Source organism: Coloeus monedula (genome assembly GCF_965178545.1).
Source record: "Coloeus monedula genome assembly, chromosome: 2".
NCBI lineage: Eukaryota > Metazoa > Chordata > Aves > Passeriformes > Corvidae > Coloeus > Coloeus monedula.
In genome coordinates, this window is record NC_138782.1 from 66918021 (window position 1) to 66937218 (window position 19198).

A 19198-nucleotide genomic window follows, 5' to 3' on the forward strand; every position below is an offset into this window, starting at 1 on the left:
CATTATCCCTACCTAGGGAACTCCAGTGCAAGAATTAAAATGACCTAAAAATACTGGGACAGAGCAATGCTTCAGGGAGACCAAAATCTCCTCTGACAGTGAGTAAAACCAGGTATCTGGGGGACGATGCAAAACACTGTGAACAAATACTACTATCTATTACTCTTGAGGCTTCTAAACACTTTTGACTCAAAAGGCTGAACCAAACAGGTTATTCTATACATTAAGTGACCTGCCACCACTTTCTTTCCTGTAACTGCTCCAGTACTCATGTCAGCCTTCAGCACTTACAATATCCTTTGGCAGGAGACTTCACTAGTCTTTCATTGTTTTATCAAGATTCACCTTTTGTTCTGGTACATACCCCATCTAGTCACTATTTTGTCTTTCCTGTATCACTCAGAGACCTTTGGTACAAACACGATAACCAATACCCATCAGTCATATCGTTCCATGCAAAGAACCTACCTCTACTTTGTTGTTGCCAAAACCCCATTTATTTGATCAGTGTAACTAGCTCCCATTTCCACAGTCCTGGGTAAATCAAGATTGTTTATTACCCCACTGCTCACCTTTTTCTTTACATAATTTGCAAATACATTCAAGAGCAAAGCCCAAACACAGATCTCTGCAGAATTCAACCAGCATCCTGCATTCATGGCAAAAGCTATTTACTCCAATTGATCTGTATGTTCTGATACTATGCCCACCTTGTCCACACAAGATCCTCCTTCTTAGCCCATGTCTAGGTTTAATTTGAGGCTATTGCAAGGAATTACAGAATTACAGAACTTGCTGACCTGCCAACAAGCTTTGTGGTTGATAAGAGTCCTTCATAAAAGCTGTATTGACTTTCTAAAAGCGTAAGAGCTTTACATGGTTGCTAATTCTAATTCAGTATTTCACATTCCCCACAGAGCTTCATTTCACTGCTCAAGCCAAACTACTAAGCAAATCATGAGAACCCTCAAAAGCACATGCCAATCAGCTGAGGGGAAGCATGTAAAGATTACAATTCCGTATCTGTAATCTCTGTGGAGCACATTAGTCCTATTTACCTGGGGAAATACCATGTTTATAATCAAACTCTGCTGTCTGTCTTTTGTCAAACAGTTTGAGATTGCAAGTGAGAAGTTAGCCTTTAACTTCAGTCTCAGCTCTAGGGCTATCGATTTCCTTGGCCTGCTGACTATCCCTCCATTGCTGCACACTGCAGGCTAGATTCCTGCAGATAAGGAACCTCTGGTATGATGTCCTTGACATTTTGCTGCAAATCTTGACTGTTTTGGAGGGGGCTGGGGAGAGGGCTGAAAGGTTTGTCCTCTGCCAGATGGACCAAGCACAGGCCTCCAGATTTTGCTGTGTGTTTCTCGGCAGGGAATTTTTCTTCAGCTTTATTTCCCACAGAAATGAAATGTAGGCAATGGTGATACCTTGTCTACCTGTACATGAATGTGCAAGTGCAACTTCATAATTAGGTATGGTGTTTAAAAACCCCCAACACATCAGACAACACATTCCATCAATATTGACAGCTCACCAAGTAAGGAAACTGAACATAGTTCCTTTCCAGAGGAAAGAGGCACCTGCTTCAATTAATGGATTACCTATTTCAAGTTTACAGCTACAGACTGCTTTATCTAAAACCCTTTCAAAGGAATAGAGCTTTAGGAAGTAGTCGTAACAAGGGAATGGGAAATTTGGATTCCAGCAATTTTCTCCTCATTGTGTTTGGTTATTTTAAGCTAACATTTTAACATTTCACGAGAAGGTACAATTCTGTGTTGCATATTAAGATGCTTTTAAAAGTGAAAGCAGTAGCCAGAGATAACACCATATGACAGGAAATATTTTACATTAAAATATTCACCACAGTAAACTTTCTTTTTACCTCTGCTTTCATTTTCAGTGTTAACGCAGTTAAAGACTGAAGTGACTGTAATACAGCGTTTGAGAACACAAAGATTTTGAAGTTTAAATTATTTGGTGTGATTTTTTTTTTTAGAGATTATATAAATATCATAAAAAGTATTACAGATTTAAGCAAGACTCCTTGGAGATTGTCAGCTATCCTTCATGCATAGAATTGCTTAAAGAAAGAGTTAAACATTCAGGCAATTTCATTTTTCTTTTTCAAAACTTTATTAGGTAGACATTACTAGATGACATTGTCAAACCCCTTGTGTGCTAGTGAACGAACTCTACAATGTATGTCTCCCCACAATTAATCAAATCCACTGCCCCCGCCCCCATTTCTGAATATTGATTCTAAGATGGGTGGAGTCCATTCAAATGCTACTTTACATTCTTTCATTTTGTCATGGGGAAGCACTTTTTCAGTCTGTTGCTACAGGGGCTTGGGATGTCAGTGTAAGTGAAAGGAATGCCTTTAAAGGAAACAAAGTACCATAAGTTTTGTCTTATGAAATTCAGTCGCATATGAACACCAGATTCATCGCAGAGTCTTTTAAAAATTAAACTGCCTACCGTGATTGTATTTAGCAAAGTGAAGCAATACAGAGACATACCTACTACTGAATACTAGTGAGGTAACATTTTGAAAATAAAATTGTTAAAAAATTCACTTACTTTTGAAAGGTCCTGTCCAGCAGGACAAACATTGGCAGAACGCCTTCCCTTGTATCCATGCATGTACATGTGCATATACAACCTGTGTCTACTATAGCTTTTTAAAGAACAAGATTTTAGTTATACATTCATCAGGACAAGTTTAAAGATCAGACATTATTATGGTAGATTCAACAGAAGACTTCAATGAACCATCTTCTAGACCTCCTAAATGAAAAGGCACTCTGAAGAGGGTAGCAAGAAATAATCCTTACAAAACATTGACATGAACTAAAGCAGCCACATGGGTAGCACACTCAACAGTGATTACTGATATACATTTAAAATACCAACTTGAAAGATGAATTATTTGTAAAATATTGCCTAAGACTACTTAATATTTTCATCAAGTTATTACAGCATGAAGACCATTGTTGCAATACTATGCAACAGAAAATATAGAATCAGCTAAATGCAAGACAAAGACAATGGGGAAATTTTATCAGCATTTTGGTTGTGTCTGCTGGTTCTAGGAGAGAAAAAATGCATTTAAGGAAATAACTTGTAAAAATAAACAGTAACTCATAAGGCTGAAGGAGTCTTTTGATGGCATCTTCTATTCAATGGATTATAGAAGGACCAAATGTTTAATGCCTAAAAATTTGAGATAATGCTGAAATAGAAATCATTAAGGTATGTAAGAGTGATAATTCACTTACAATTTTATTGCAGTATGGCTCTAAATCAAATTCCCTACCACCAAAAACCTTCAGATATGCAAGCTGAATCCTGACTAAACAGTCACAGTAGTGTTAACAGTAACACTGTGACAGCTATATTACCAATTCAAACTCCAGGGTGGGGAAAAAAGCCCCTCCTACAGTTCTGAAAAACTCAAGAATCTCAGGAAAAGGTTCAAAGGAATACTCTTCTTATCTTCAGTTCTCCTTCTTTCCTTTACAAATTCTCAGTGGAGGAAATTGAACATAGTAAAACCATTTTATGATAATGAATCTATAATAAATAGACTAGACTTCTAAGCACCATTTTTCTTCTTACCCCCCATTACCTCAATTTCCTTCTGATAATTACCTTTTATACTTCATTGTTTTTTGACAGATAACTGCTACCATAAGCTCATGAAATTCAAGGTAATTTTAGAAAAGTAGCTTAATCCTGACTTCAATTATAGAGTGACAATAGTCGTATCAATGTTAGTAAGAACAAACAGGTCCTTTAGTAAATCTAGAACATAAAGGGCAAAATTCCACTGTCTTCTGGAAAAGGAAGTAAGAAGAAATAAATCCCACAACACCCATTTTGAAGCTATCAGAAGACAGCAACATGAGTAATACTTTTTCAAATCACACTTCCCACCCTGCAGTGAAGGGCTGGGCAGAGATCCCAGAGCTGCGCCATCGTCTCGACTGATGGTTTAGTCCACCCAGATACCACCCCAGAGGAGTTACCAACTTGTATTAACAGATTATGTTAGTTCCAGCAGGATAACACTGAAATGCTCTCAACCTGTTTTTAGTCCCAGCCTAGTTACAGTGCACCTCCATGTGCCATATTCCTTGGTGCCTCCATCTCCAGGAATTAGTGTGAACAAGGCACGTGTGAGCCCCCGAGTTGGCAGGCACACCCACAACAGGCTGTGGTCGAACTGAACTTTGGCTGAATTCTCTTCTCCAAAAGGTTGCATTTCTTTCAGTGGCTGAAAACTCATGACTTCTTATGTTGGAGGAGCCAACTTACTCTAACAACTTGAGATGCATTTCTGCAGAAGTCTGAAGGAAGACAGGAGTCAGGGGAGGGATGAGGGCAAAGAGCAAGTTAAAGAAACCTAAGAAATGAGATCATCAGAATTAAAATAAGCATGCTAGATTACTTTTATAATAGGCTAACCTCTTCACTAACATAACATTTGTCAACTTTCTGAGCAAACCAATACTCATTACTTTGGCTTAATGTGACTGTAGGAGTCCACAGAACAGGAATTCCCATATTGCTCTATTGAGGGATATGAACACCTTCCATTTGTTTCACACAATAAGGCACTTACACATTTAAAATTCCTCATTATACAAAACACATTAAATACTGGAATTCAAGTGTTGATTTCATGGGCATTGCCTTCCTCCAGTTTTTACAGCTTCTTAGTTCATCCCATAAATATACTACAAGAAGTTCCAATCGCTGATGCATCTAGCTTGTCTGTTACCCAAATGCAGAACTAGAAATTGCTTTCTTAATGAATCCACAGTGTTTTGGCCAGCACCCCAGCTGTGCCAGTAGCCTGTATACTAAAAAGGATGTGATCTATTGTCTCACTACCCTCGCCCCTTGCCGTTCCAATTAAACCTATTTTAAAGGGAACTCTTCACCCTAAAATACACAAAAGAAGCGATGGGGGCAAGGGAAGACTTCTCATTGAACTGTAATGGAATTAAGCTCAGCTTGGACGTGCTCCTCGGAGATAATTATTTCTTTTTTTTTCAGCACTATTCTCATTTCTACCATAGTGACAAGAATTAACAAATAGCCTAAAATGTTATTTTGTACTCAGATGGTTAGTTATGTAACAAAGATGACTGTGCTGTTTAAGTACATTTTAAAAAATGCAAAATTAAAAGCCCTGAAGAAAAATAGATTTCAGCACCTTGCTTTTAAGTAATGTAAATACAACAAAATTAATCTTTTGCTTATAGCTCAGCAAAGCATTAATGAAGCAACTTATGAGATCACATTTTACAGGTCCAATTTCATCTTCAGCCATTTTCACAAGTCAGTTTCAAATTATGAAATTTAGAAGGAAAAGGAGACCATTGCAAACAGTGTGTAAGAACGGAAACATGGTAAACATTTTGTTATGAGATGGTAAACAGTGAAATGTAAATCTACCCGTCCTTGCGATTTCTGGACATAAAGCAGCAGGATGCAAATTGATATGAAAAACTCTTAAGAGTGCATTTTTTTATGCAAAAACATGGTCCATGACTAAAGACTGAATCCATCTGCTCATCCAGAGCTTGCATAAAGCAAGATGTTTTCTGACTGCATCAGAAGTTTTACAGGACAGGTTTAAAATACCTGAACAGCTTCTCTGGATTCTGTAACTATATTTCCTTCTAAAAATGAGGTAAACGTGGCGTTGTGTTAGTAACATCATGCTCGGTAACAGTAAGTTAAAAATTTCAAAAATACTGTTTTCAGTCTGACAAATTTTCAACAAGGTGAACACTGAATGGGGTTGGCATGCAACTGTATTTAAGATAGGTGCAAAATTCATGTTTATGCTAAACAAATATTTTTACACAATAAGCTTCTCTTCTCACTTTGATCCATCCAAAACAGTTCAGATTAATTTTTCATGTTTTGATAAGCCAAATAAGCACCAAAAAAAGTCTTCTTTTGCACAATATGCATATTTTAATAAATGCATCACTACTGTAACTATTGTTTTAAACAGACAGTTTTATAAATAAACAGCTGGAATTGTGTTTCAAAATGTATGTATTTATTATTTTGCTATGGAGTAAATGAATCTTATTACACATTTTTATCTTTGAAATCAGAGCATGCACTCTAAGATCAGTTTTCATTTCCCTACCTTATGGCAATTCACTATTAGGCCAAGAGAAGAGAAGCATCAGTGATTAACTGCCTAATGTGTACAGTCTATTCCTTACTGCAGAGAGAACATATGGATCCTGAACTCTTATGCACAGAAAGGTGACGAAGAATCAGCTAGGAAGATTCAGTCTGCAAGCAACTGCATTTGTTAGTTTTATTACAAAAATGTTTTGGGGTACCGCTCAAGCTGTAACACCAGTGAAAACACCGCTTGTGTTCAATCAAATCAAGGCTCAGCTGCTTTTTCATGAAACAGCAGCAAGCTAAACTACCAAACAGATCAGCAACTTAACTTTTTAGATGTTGTGTATCCTCAAGTTTATGTGTTAAGTCCTAAGAATACTGAGCAGCTGCAATTCCAATTCTTACAGTGTGCTGCTATTTGTTACACTGAAGAAAGCAGAATTTGAAGAAATGTTATTTAACCCTGTCTTTGGGTGTTGCTTCTAATTTTATTACTGACTTCAAAACATTAAGGTTTCTTTATTATATTAAAAGCTAGTATCCCTTCTCCTGACAATCTGCTCTAATGAGAACACTGTTTGGAAAATCTTCCCAACTCCTTCCCTCTCCTGCACTTACTAAACAGATTGGCATCATTGTGTGAATGGGAAGAGTGGCTCCATAGTAGTTTGCACTTCTTAGGAAGTGAACCAGGTTTTCAATGGCTATCAACACGCTTCCAGATGTTTTCATCAAAGTATTTGCGACCAAATTCCACACTGACATAAAAATAGTTTTCTCTGGTTTAATTGGGCTGTGACTGATGTCAGAAATGAAGCTGACTTACTGCCAACTATAAGGCTTAAAAATGAAAAGAAAGTAAAAAATTATCCAATATTTTCCTCATGTAGGATTCTTTCCATCAGCAGTGATCTAATATAGATTATAACAGTAACAGCAATCCATGGTTCTTATCCACAACTTGAACCTGCACAATTAGCATACCAAAAATTATGATGTAAGGTTTGCTCAAGAAACAAAATACCACAACTAAATTAAAAGAGCTAGCAAACCAACCAAGAGTCTGCACAGCAAACTATTTGGCCATTGAATATTAAACAGTTTCTCAGATCTAACTGGCATTAGAAACCATTCCATCACCAGTGAATTTGTATCCTCTGGGAGAATTACTGCCCCACCTACATACCATTTAACATCACACAAGCTGTGACAGTCTTTGGAAGAGCAAAAAGCCTCTTGGCTAAAAAAGAATACCTGATGGTGATCCAAAATGCTTTCTAGTTAAAATTGGCAATAGACCCTGCAAATTAATAATTTTTAATAAAGTAAAACTTTTATAATGAATAAATAGGGGTAAATTACAAAAACCCCTAATACACCAGGAAGAGTTATGAAGTCAGCATTAGTAACATCAAAACCAAACAAAATCTTCCCTTACACATTTGTACTGCCTCAAAGGAAGATAACAGATCACTCAAAGTGCACTGTACTTTAAAGACACTGAACAGGTATGAATATGCTGTTTATTACAGAGGTGGTGGGAAATGAAGACTCACTGACTTTTTTGTACAGAACTAAACCTGATGGGTCAAGCTCAGCACAAGGCTACTAGAATTGCTTTTCTGCCTCTTGCTTGTATTTCCACTCAGCTTATTACTCTCACTAGCTAATAGACTGACACAAGGAAAAGCACAATTATTTTCCAGTCACAAGCTCCTGGATATATTCTCCACATATACCTAACAGTCCCACAGGACTCAGCATGATCCTGCTGCTGACACGGCTGAGTAGCCCTGGAACTCAACCCCATTAATGAAACACAACTAAATTCTGCATAGTGGAGAAAGGGAGAGTGGCCCCTGCGGGGTGGCGTGTCCAGCCAGCCCTCCCAGCAGGAGCAGGATGGGCGCACAAAGCTGTGGTAGCACAGGCAGGGCCCCAGCTCTGACTGCACGCCTGCAAGCAGGGCTGAGCTTGGGCAAATCCACCCCAGGCAAGCTTGAAAAAGAAGGCTAGTGTAGAATAGACTCAAAAAATTCCTAGTCTGAACACAGGTACTGATGAGCAACAACTTTGCACAAGGATAAATAATTTTAAATATTAACTGTGGTGAAAGCAAACACAATGACCAGTGATGATCAGCATACAGTAGTGTGAAATCTGCCTTAGCAGGTTAATCTAGCTGCCTGATGAAGTTTTCTGCTAGTAAAGATGGGAGTAGAACAGCCTGATGGTTTCTTTAGAGTAGTTACAAAAAACAACACACGTAATAAAAACATCCTTGAATTTCCTTATAAAGTTCATTCCATTTCTTTCAAATGAATAAATTAAATGACATGCTTTTAAAACAAATGACATTGCTTTGATATCTATAAGATTTGCTGTGATGAGTTGTTTAAAGGCTAATGTTTAACCAAATGAAGCTTTATACTGAGCTACTTCTCATGCTTTAGTAGGTTATGTTATATGATATTGATAAAAAATGTATTTATGTACTTTTCAAGTGGGAATATTTTTATACTGATGGAAAAAGACTTCCATATCCCTATTCTGCCTGGCTCTTGAAGGTTTATCCTGTTCTGTAGAAAAGCAAACATTATTGTAATTCCTTTTTTTTTTTGCCTACAGAAAAAGCACAATCAGACTCACTCATCTTTACAAGGTCAAAGATGTCTCTTTTTGCTCTGTATAGAAAATGAAAAACCATTTCCCTTTGATTTCATCTGTTCCGATAAAATCAAAATGGCCTAGCTTAAATGATAACGTATGAGCTGAGCTGTATTTTCCTTTTCTCCATCCACAAGGACATGCTTTCTAAATATTAAGTAAGTGCAGATCTATTATCTTCCTTTTTATGCTCTTTATTCTAGTATCTTAGTTTCAGATCTTACTGAACTCTAGTTAAAAACTGAAAACGGCAAACATGGAAGAGTGAAAACAGCTACAAAGACTGTAAGAATATCTCATACATTTATACAGAACCAGGAAAAGAAAGGAAATTAATCTACTGTGTAGTTAATTACAGATAATCTCAAGTACTAAAATATTCTCAAGTGGAATAGTTTGACACCATGTTATAGACTGCGTTGCAAACCCAAATCTATCTATATATATATATCTTGCTCTCTGAGGTCTGAAGGTTTTTCTAAATAATACAAAAATATCTTCATTATTTGACATTTAAAGAGAGGAATAAAAATCCCTGAGTAAGCCAAAGACAACTGATATGTATAGCCTCAGAAAACACACTCAAAACCAAGACCAATTTTAAGGCAGCTTCCGACTTCAGAGAGAACACAAATAGAAAACTGGTGTCTCAGAAGAAAGTAAGTCTAATTAACAGACAGATTTGCATTGACAATAGGCTTTGAATTTTATTTCTAAATGTCATTGCTTCCCTTCTTAATTTGCAAATCTTTGAAAAGTACTATTTTTACTGTTAGGATAACAGGGTCAACATGCCCTTAAATTCAAATGGAAATTATTAAATAGTTATTGACTACTATGGTGTGGTTGTACACACTTTCAAAAAGAAAAATGCAAGAAAACAAAACCAGAAGCTGACAGAAAACAAGCATACTAGCCAGCTATGGTAAGCTGATATTTGTGTTTCCAGGTAAATAGAAGTCATCAGCTTCTTCCACTGAGGCTTTGAAGTCAAAGTGAGTATCTTATAACAGTATTATGTTGGTGGGGCAGAATACTATTTGCTTAAAAATTACAACTAGATTCAGATTTAACAACAATTTTCAAAGAAAGTGGTACAAAGTACATCCTCTTATTGATACATTATTTGCAAGCCTAAATTTTGAAGTCTGTAGACTTTAAGGACGTTTCCCATCTTCCTGCTTCCCCCTTTCCCCATACATACACAAACATATATATAAATATGTCTTCAAACACACACACACTGAAAAAGAGTACCTTCACAGTACAAATCCAATCTTTTTTAAGATTAGCTTGTATTTTTACAGTATAAAGTAGATATTTTTCTTATTCAGTTCCTTTCTTTATTGTTTCAGTGTTCTGCCTAAACAAAATTTATTCTAGTTTTTAGAGTTATATTTGTATGATAAATTTGGATTAAAATTAAAGGTGTAAAAATTCTCAGTAGCTGACTCCTTTTGCTGAATTACATTGCTGTTGTGGTGATGCACTGAGAAAGAGGTTTGGTAGCAAACAGTGGAACTTAAGAAAAAAAGAGCAAAGAGAGCTATTCTCTTCAGAACTGTCATGCGCCAGGAAGAGCAACACTGGAAGCAGAAAGTAAGAATGAAGTGGTCTCCAAAGAATTTATGATTACTCCCCTTACCCTGGATTCACAGATTTTCCTCATGAGACATCAGTGGCTACTCCAAGACTTACATAGTAGTAGCCTACTCAAAGGAACAAACAAACAAAATGTGCTATTTAGGTTAAAAAATTTCATCAAGTCAATCTTCACACAGGTAGTGTGTAGCATGTGTATCATATTCCAAGTCAGAATAAAAGAGCAGGCTTCTAGCTTCCCTGCAAACACACTTCAGGGACATCTTGGGACAGATTAGGCCACTGACACATCTTGTTATCTAAACCCCTCAAATCTTTTCTGTACTGCGAGAATTTAAAAATGAAGTCCTGTTGTAACAAATCTTGTCACACCCCCTGCCATTAATATTAATAGACTGCCATAAATAATTTACTGAAGTGAAACCAATCACCACATTCTTAAATATCACGGCGCTTCAGTACTAAGGGTATTTCCCTCTGAGGCACTGCAGTTTGGCGGTGGCAATGTGCGCTCCACTAGCAGGAGGACTCAGAAGATAACCAGCTGTCGTGCTCTGGCATGTGATGGGGTTTTGGTATGCTGAACAGAATGCTGTGTGATGGAAGTTATTTACAGAAGTAGTTTTTAATACCAAAAGTAGTATGCTCAGTATACAGTAAGAGTCCAAACACTTCTAAGCATTTCCCCCTTAAAGGCTGACACTGAAGTTAAACGAGCACATGTTAGCAGTTAAATTCTTTCTTCACAGGCCAAATCGGTAGTAGAATTGTGGCTACAATACAGACTTGGATTGTCTGGTTCAGAAACTTAGACTCAAAAAAACCCCTCCAAAGTAATAACTAAAAAAAAACAAAACCAAAAACATTTAAAAAGCAGCAGTCAGGGGGCCCATCTTGTTGAGAGTGCACCAGAGCAAAGAGGCTTTCTGGTCTGCAGTAGTGTTTTCAGCTGAGGGAAGATGGCAGGAGAGCCCCCATTCTTCTTCCAGGGCGGTGGCTTTGATGCTGTAACCAGCAAGGTATTGCTCTGTTGCACAAAACACGGATAGCCCTTGCAGGACCAGCTCAGTTCAGGCGAGTAATGTCCATCCTCACCAGGGCATACCTGTCCGTGACCTTTTCCTCTGCTTTTTACAAAGGCAATAGATAGGAAACACAAATAAACCTGCCAAAAGAAAGAAACATGAAAAGAAACATAATTAAATGCAATCCTTTGTGCATATATTGTGTTCTTTCGATATACCTATCCACATGGAGCTTTTCACATCTCAGGAGACTTTAGACCAGGCATTTGGACAAGCAAAAAAGAATACTAGCCTGCAACAAACAGTGTCTTTGATAATGAGTTAAGCTACACTTATTCTTCCCTTTACAACAAATTCCTGCTAACCCTACACTCATCTCTGACAAATTAATTTCTGAACCATGCTGTTTGGTGTAAGGTGCAAACATAAAACTTTTCAAAGCACTCTGGAAATTCTTAGATCTAAATTCAAAGCTGACGTAACTAAACTAGTTTTCAATTAGATTCACATGCAATAGAGACAGCACATTATAGTTTTACATTTTATTTATTTTTACAAATGTCCTCATCTACTGTGAAGGAATACCAAATGTTTATACTTGAATAATACCAAGTGTTTATCCTAGCCTGGAGAGGGAACTATTTATTCTTACAAGTCTTGAGAGAAAGAAAGCTGTAAAAACAAAAATAAATAAATATATCACATTTATTCAGATGAAAAATAGTTTGTAGTCTCTCAAACCCAAATGAGAAACATCTTCCCCTTTCTCTTGCCACCAGCTGACTGAAATGGCCAAAGATTTTCTTTTCAGACACCACTACAGTAACAACAAAGAACAAAAGACTACTACAATCACAGGGTTCTTGCTTTGCTCAATAGCCTTGTAAATGGTGCAGTATAGTTTTCAGCTATGTAACTGAGATAACTTTAATAGTGGTTGGCAGCAAATATTGCTGTAATTACCTCAAAACCAAAACTTTTCTATAAATAATCAGTGTTTTTGGAACTGCTCATACTGCTGCCATTGATTGTATCTTATCCAGCCAAGCCTAGGATGGGACTTCAATGGCATTCTGATTATTACTGTAAATATTGTTACTGTATTACTACAAAACCCTCTTAATTTTTAGCATATAAAAAAAAAAAGTGTTTTTTTCCCCACCATAGATTATACCAGACTGCAGACCAAAATAAGCTTTACTGGCATTAAGAAGTCTTTATTGTTTATAATTTTGGCACAAAAATGCTATTGAATAAATATTTAAGATAGACATCACTCACTCTCTTCAGCGAAAATTTCTGTATTTAGACCAACTATCAACAGTAATATTCCTTATTTGGCCAGATGTAGTCTAGAAAAGCTGTAATAGTATTTTAGGTATAGGATGATTGGTTATTTGCAACCTTATTAACATAACTATCCTAGTGTATTTTGGCTTTATTATATGAAAATAAAGGAGCCACATCCCAATATACCTCAGGGCTGGGCATACACTGCAAATTTTCAGTGGAGTGAGCAGTTTGATGAAGAGCTGTGAAGCAGCATGATCCCTGAATGACATATTGCTGCCAACATGAAGAGTGGATATGCACTCACATGAGCAAAATTATACCTTATTGTCACAACTAATCTCCTTTCTGCGGGGAAAACTCAACTAAGCCAGGCAAAGAGCAGCTTTGCTAAAATATCTGTCCCCATGTTAATACAACCACATTAACAGGGCTTTGATACTGTAATCAAATGAGTTCACACTACCAGTTTTTGGGATGGAATACCATTTGGCAGCCTTTGCACTGGATCATATTTTGAGACTGACTCATCTCAATTTCCTGCTTTGTTGATGTTGCATCTTCAAGCTGGTGAGCTCTTGAGACTAGGCCTTAGTTCCCCAAAAATCTTGTCATACACATGGCCAAGATCTTAAAATTGTGATTCAATGGGGTGATTAAAGGCTGGGTCCAAGTTAGCCAGCCCCCAGGATTACATTTAAGTTACTCTGGAGGTTTTACTAGTTTATTTACACCAGTTAAAGATGCTGGTTTGGAAAAAAAAAATATAGAAACAAAAATAATGCTAATAAGCATAAAAAGAAAAAAAGAAGATCCCAGAGACAAGTTTTTTAGAAAAAAGTCATGTATAAAATACTAAAAATGTATCTGTGAAATCTGTACTCTGTCTCTATGTCTGAAATGAAAATACTGAGATGTCAGAGAAAGTCACTGCATAATCAGGATTAGATTCATTCACCTATGTAACTCTTACCTATTACAACAGCTACGGCTCCCAGTGCCAGTCCCAGAACCAATATTAGGGGTGTAATGAGTAGTTTTCCAGCTGAAATGCAAAATTCATGAAACAGTTCAAAGAAGGAATTTTTATTTTTTCCTTTCCAACAATATCAGAAAAATATTTTTATCTATTATTTTAAAAATAATTTACCTCTACAAATAGGATTCCTATTTGTAATTTCATCCTACATATTCAGCCAGGAGCTATCACCACACAGTCAGCTCCCTGCACACAGTTCTCTCTGCCCTCTTCACCCACCACAACTCTCTGAGCACAGCTTATTTCATACATTAACAGCTTGCATTTATTTCTGTTTCCATTCTGAAATCTCTCAAGCATCGACAGGAACGTGAGAGCTATAAAGCTACTGTAATTTGGCTTCTCTGGAATCCTACTGCACAGCAACCAGCCTGGAAAGATGCCAAGCAAACTAGCATCTTGGAAAGTTTAGGTTAGCTCAAGGCGATGAGACCATCACCTCTAAATACGCTTCTGCTCGCTTTAAAAGGCTACAGGGAAGTACTCATGTACAGCTGTGATTAAGGTCTAAGTCAAACCACAGCCAAGTCTATTTTGGATCTACGTTTATAAGGATATGTTGTGGCTCTTACATGAGTAGGACAGCGATGTTGAGCAGCATACTGGCTAGAGTGTAAGACCAAGAACAAATAAAGCATGCTCATATTCTTTATTTCTGGTGAGTTCATCTGTAAAAATTTGCAGAGTGAAGGCAGGGGTCTTGCTGAAACAGTGAATTTGAAACTGAACCAGAACCCAACTTATCTTCCTTGCATTGCGCACTTTCAACGGAAGAATCTCCCTGGCTCTGCAGGCTGAGCAGTTGGGTCAAAGACATCACTTATCTGAGCTGTTTGAAAAATGCAGGAGGGCAAGCATTTTTACTGATATACCAGCAGTCTTATCAAGGACTTGAAATTTTGCAATTCTCTAAGTTGAAAGTTCTCTATGTGTTACAAAGATCACCTGAAGAATGGGAGAAAAACTGAGTTTGTTACCTCTCTCTACCCTGCCCTTCCCTCTCTCAAGTCAGTCATATCAGATTGCAGTAAATGGATTACTTCATTCAATAATGATGTAAACTTTTCCATAACCTGAAACACTAATTTGAGCACTGAAGGAAAAATGAGATATTTTGGAAATATTTACAGCAGTTAAATGAACTGGCCCTTTTCTTGCTCTGTTTTGATAGCTTTTAAATTTCATAGGAGTGTTGTGGGTGGGAAACACTAATTCCTAGAAGAAAAAAACCTGGCTAATATTTGTATTACTCTAGTTGCTAGGCATCCTAATGGCATACCTTCTTGGGACTCCACTGCACTGTGTTCTATACACACAGAACTCGTCAAATACATTATTCAAGTGTAGACAGAAGAATGAATGTGAAGTGATGGAAAACCTCAAGAAAGGTCCAAAAATAAGAAATGAAAACCATTTTAAAACATTACCAGAGCCTTCAACAATTTCAAGTAAAGCTCATAAAAGATTTAAGGTTTAAGGTATGAACTCCTTACTTCATTAATAGCCATGTAATTAGAATGCTAGAAAATTATGACGTTTGGTACCAAAATTATTAAGAACTTGAATCACTGAGCTAGTGACTGAATATGCAGAAACAGAGTCTATGGAAAGGGCTAAGCTAGCCTTTGATTGGAATAACTTCTTTTGAGACACAAAGAACAGTCCCTAAGCTAATTTGAAAACTCGTTCACCTACATTTGACAAACTCAGAGCTGAAATAAAGCATGAGTAGTGTCTTTCCTTCTGCCTGTGAATATGAGTTATGAGTATTGTGTAGTTCCAAGATTTTATAGAATAAAATGACTTTTCATCACCATAAGACCATATCTTCTTTTGGTTATCAATGCATTATTTCTAAAGACTAAGTTTCAAAACAAAATACTTTTTCTCCTTACATATCTATTACATTTAAATCCTTAATATTTCTTTACCTTTGTAAACTACAATTAAACAACACAAGGTGAACAAGGCTTGCAAATGTTGCCATCAGGAAGAGTACAAACAGCAGCAATCACTAGCAAAGCAGCAGGTATGCTGATATTTGCTCCAATAATTTTTATCAGCATTGTATGAAACAATTACAAAATGCTCAACTTTACATCTCAGAATTACAAACTACTTTATATCCAGTTCCAGTTTGGCAAACATCGTTTGTCATAGTGCGAAGGATCACGAGGCTCTTAATCATAGAGGAAATCATGACACACCAAGAAATGTCACTGAGACTAAGGATGTTTGCTGCAGGCACTAGCTCTGAGACTGATAGCACAGAGAGCAAATGTAACACCTGCCTCAGAGCTGAATAAAATTTTGGGTCATTAGCCCATGTGGTGATCTCAGCAGTAGGTTATGACAGCCAGTTTGCTGTTGTCCAAAGCTAGTTTTTAAGAGTAACTTAACAAGAAGGGATTGAAACAGAAACTTTTTACAATTGCACTCAAATTAATGGTAAACAGTTTCTCTACTGGGTGGCACAGCATGAAGACGTAGACATTTGTGGTAGTATAATAACTCTATTTGCAGGTGTCTCTGAGGGGTTGCCTTATTTGTGGTACAGAGAATCATGTTTTTCTGCAAAATAACAAAGTATTTCAGGAAACATGAGGGAGTACTTTCCCTTGCATAACTCTGGGCTTAGTTACAGGTTTTAGGGTAATATATACAAACCCCGATATACTCTTAGAGAATTCTTTGCCACGTAAAAAATTAATAAACTAGTTTTAGAAAACAAATTTAATCACTAGCATATGAGAAATATTAAATTTTGTCTTTTAAGTCTAAATATCATTATTGTTTAAGCAGAGACAATAAAAGCATCTACTTACAAATCAAAACAGCAGTATCTATGTAGACATTAAGTTCTAATAAAAGTTTGCATTTGTTTTTATAGAGTCTTATCAAGGGTATAGAGACAACTTCTTACAAGTCAGACCAACTAAAATATGAAGTTGCTAATGAAGGTTGATCACAAAATTGCATGCTGCCTTCTGCGAGGCTCAAAGCCATGCTTACATGAAGTGAACCTTGTGCTCTTTTTGGGACAGGAGTACATGTCAGTCAGATCTGACAACATCCTGCATTCAGAATCCTATCTGAAATGGTGGTTACCATGCAAAAAAAATTCATTTGCTTTAATAGTTTCATTACATGTAGTATCTTGTTACAGATCTATGAAGTACCTAGCAACTGATTTTGAATACAATTCATCAACTGAATCCAGGTGGTATTCCAGTGGCATCTTAAGTACACTTCAGACAGCTGAACGCCCTTTTCCTTCCTGTATAACTCATCACTGACTCCAGTTATAATGAAACATTCTGCCTTCAACAATTTAGCCAATTATAATGAGAATGACATCTCTAAGTCTGCTGGGATGGAAGAATAAAAACAATTTCACTTGACTGTACTGGTCCCAGGACAATTTCTCTAAGAACCATGCTGGCTAAAGAAGGGAAAGAAATGTCAGAGATCACTTCTGCTCTCAGATTTTCTTCTTCCCATGATTACTATCACCTTTACATAACAGTTGGTTTATGAAGAAAAGTACATTTAAATTTATGCTGCCATAAATACTTTTCCCTTATTTTTACTGCAGAGCAGTTTGTGACTGTATGCACTTGCTTCTCAACAGAAACCGTGCCAGCATGCCAGCCTGCCACACGGTGTTCTTTCTACACACTCCACCTAGCCAGATTTTAGAAACAACCCAAAAAACCCCCAACTGCACATGGTTACAGAATCATATTTACTTAAGTATTCCTTCTCCATAGCAATAAAGTAGAAGAAGTCATACAAAACCTGCACATATCTAGCAACACCTCACCAGTCTCCCACAGATAGCCAAGATAACATTTCTTTAATTTCCACTACTTAGCTAACTAGCAGAGGCACTTTTCTACAGGAAATCCAACCTTTGCTTCTTACTACATGTTACTAAAATGCAGAGGCTATGCTTTTAATGGCCTCTCTGCTACCATCTCTTCTGCTGACTTTCAGAACTGAATCAAAACCCAGGCTTGTACAGTAACACCTACTGATGATAGTGCTCCTCTTTTGCCTGATGAAGTATTTACAGATTTACATTTACAGTTCTAGCTACTGGGACCTCCCTGAGCCTGGCTGTGATCCCTAACTGGAATTCAACTTTTCTGGGTTTTAAATTTGATCTTAAATGATTAAGACTAGTAAGCTTTGGCTTAACACATAAAATACAAAACACAAAATAATATCAAATATGACAAAGAATTTGATGGAGGGTCCATAAAAGAAAGATATGAAAAGGTCAGCAAGCTATTATTATTTACTATTATTTACTCAATTTCATGATAACAGAAGTAGCCAATGAAATTATCAGGAATCAATAAAAAAAAAAAATCAGGATTTTTTCCACATGACACACAGTGAAATCCTAGAGCCTCTACCCGAAATGTTGTGCAAGCTGAAATTTAAAAACTGTTAAAACTAGTGAAGGGTCCATCCACTGATAGTTATAAAGCAAATGTTCAGATCCAAACCTTAACTAAGGAAGAGTCTAAAGCAATGATTACTGGAAACAAACAGGGAGTCAATTATTTCTAACTGACCATTGCTGGGGACAGACTCTCTAGGCAGATCTTTATACAAGCCCAATTAACAGCCACAGATCAATTCTGTTGAATTCTGTTTTACAAAGGCAGATGATCCTAGCAAATTTCCAGCACTGAAAATGGCAAAATCCACAAACTTAAACTGTGTCAGTTTAGGATTATATCATCTTCAAAAGGTCAGGAAAAAAGTCAGGAGGTACAATCTTACAGCAGTATGATGCCTTTTTAAAAATAGATGTGAAAACCCACAGGTATACTTGTGTGGAAAAAAGTACAAAAACCTAGACTGGCTCACACATGCAAGTCATAGCCAAAATCTACTGTAATGGAAGAAGAGCTGTGAGCTCAATTCCCAAATTCAAATCTGATGCAAATTTTTGAAGATTTTAATTTTTTATTTTCACACGTGAGTTCTGTTAGGTCTCTGGAGTATTTTGGTAGTTATTCATAAAGTGTATCGGGATCAATAACAGAAAACCCTATGAGAACTGCAATCTGAGGCTTTGAGCTTTGCTAATCCTTCTTGGTTTATTAATCAATGCAAACCACAAGTACACTTGCAAATAGGAGATGAAAATAAAAATATCTTATACCTTCTCCATGTGTGATCTTGTAAATATGAGCATAAACATATTTACCATGAAGCTATAATATCCAAGGCCAGGCTGAACAGAGCTCAGACTAACTTGATTTAGTTGAAGATGTCCCTGCTCATTGCAGGTGGCTTTTAAAGGTCCCTATTCTATGATTCTAATAAGGTTACCCATGATTCTGCATCTGAGCAGCAATGACTTGGTAATGTCTCAGAGTACAATCTGGTG

General features: G+C 36.8%; 1 protein-coding gene across 1 annotated transcript in view; it reads right to left on the minus strand.

Moving 5' to 3' along the window:
- Positions 1 to 2182: 2182 nt before the first annotated feature.
- The window catches only part of RNF217 (ring finger protein 217), a 66114-nt gene continuing 49098 nt past the window's right edge, over positions 2183 to 19198 (minus strand). The window contains exons 5-6 of the mRNA XM_082276662.1: positions 13726 to 13797; positions 2183 to 11602 (exon numbers count right to left, since the gene is read on the minus strand). Coding sequence (XP_082132788.1) covers positions 11529 to 11602; positions 13726 to 13797 — 146 coding nt within the window. The 3' untranslated portion in view covers positions 2183 to 11528. The remainder of the gene's footprint in view (positions 11603 to 13725; positions 13798 to 19198) is intronic.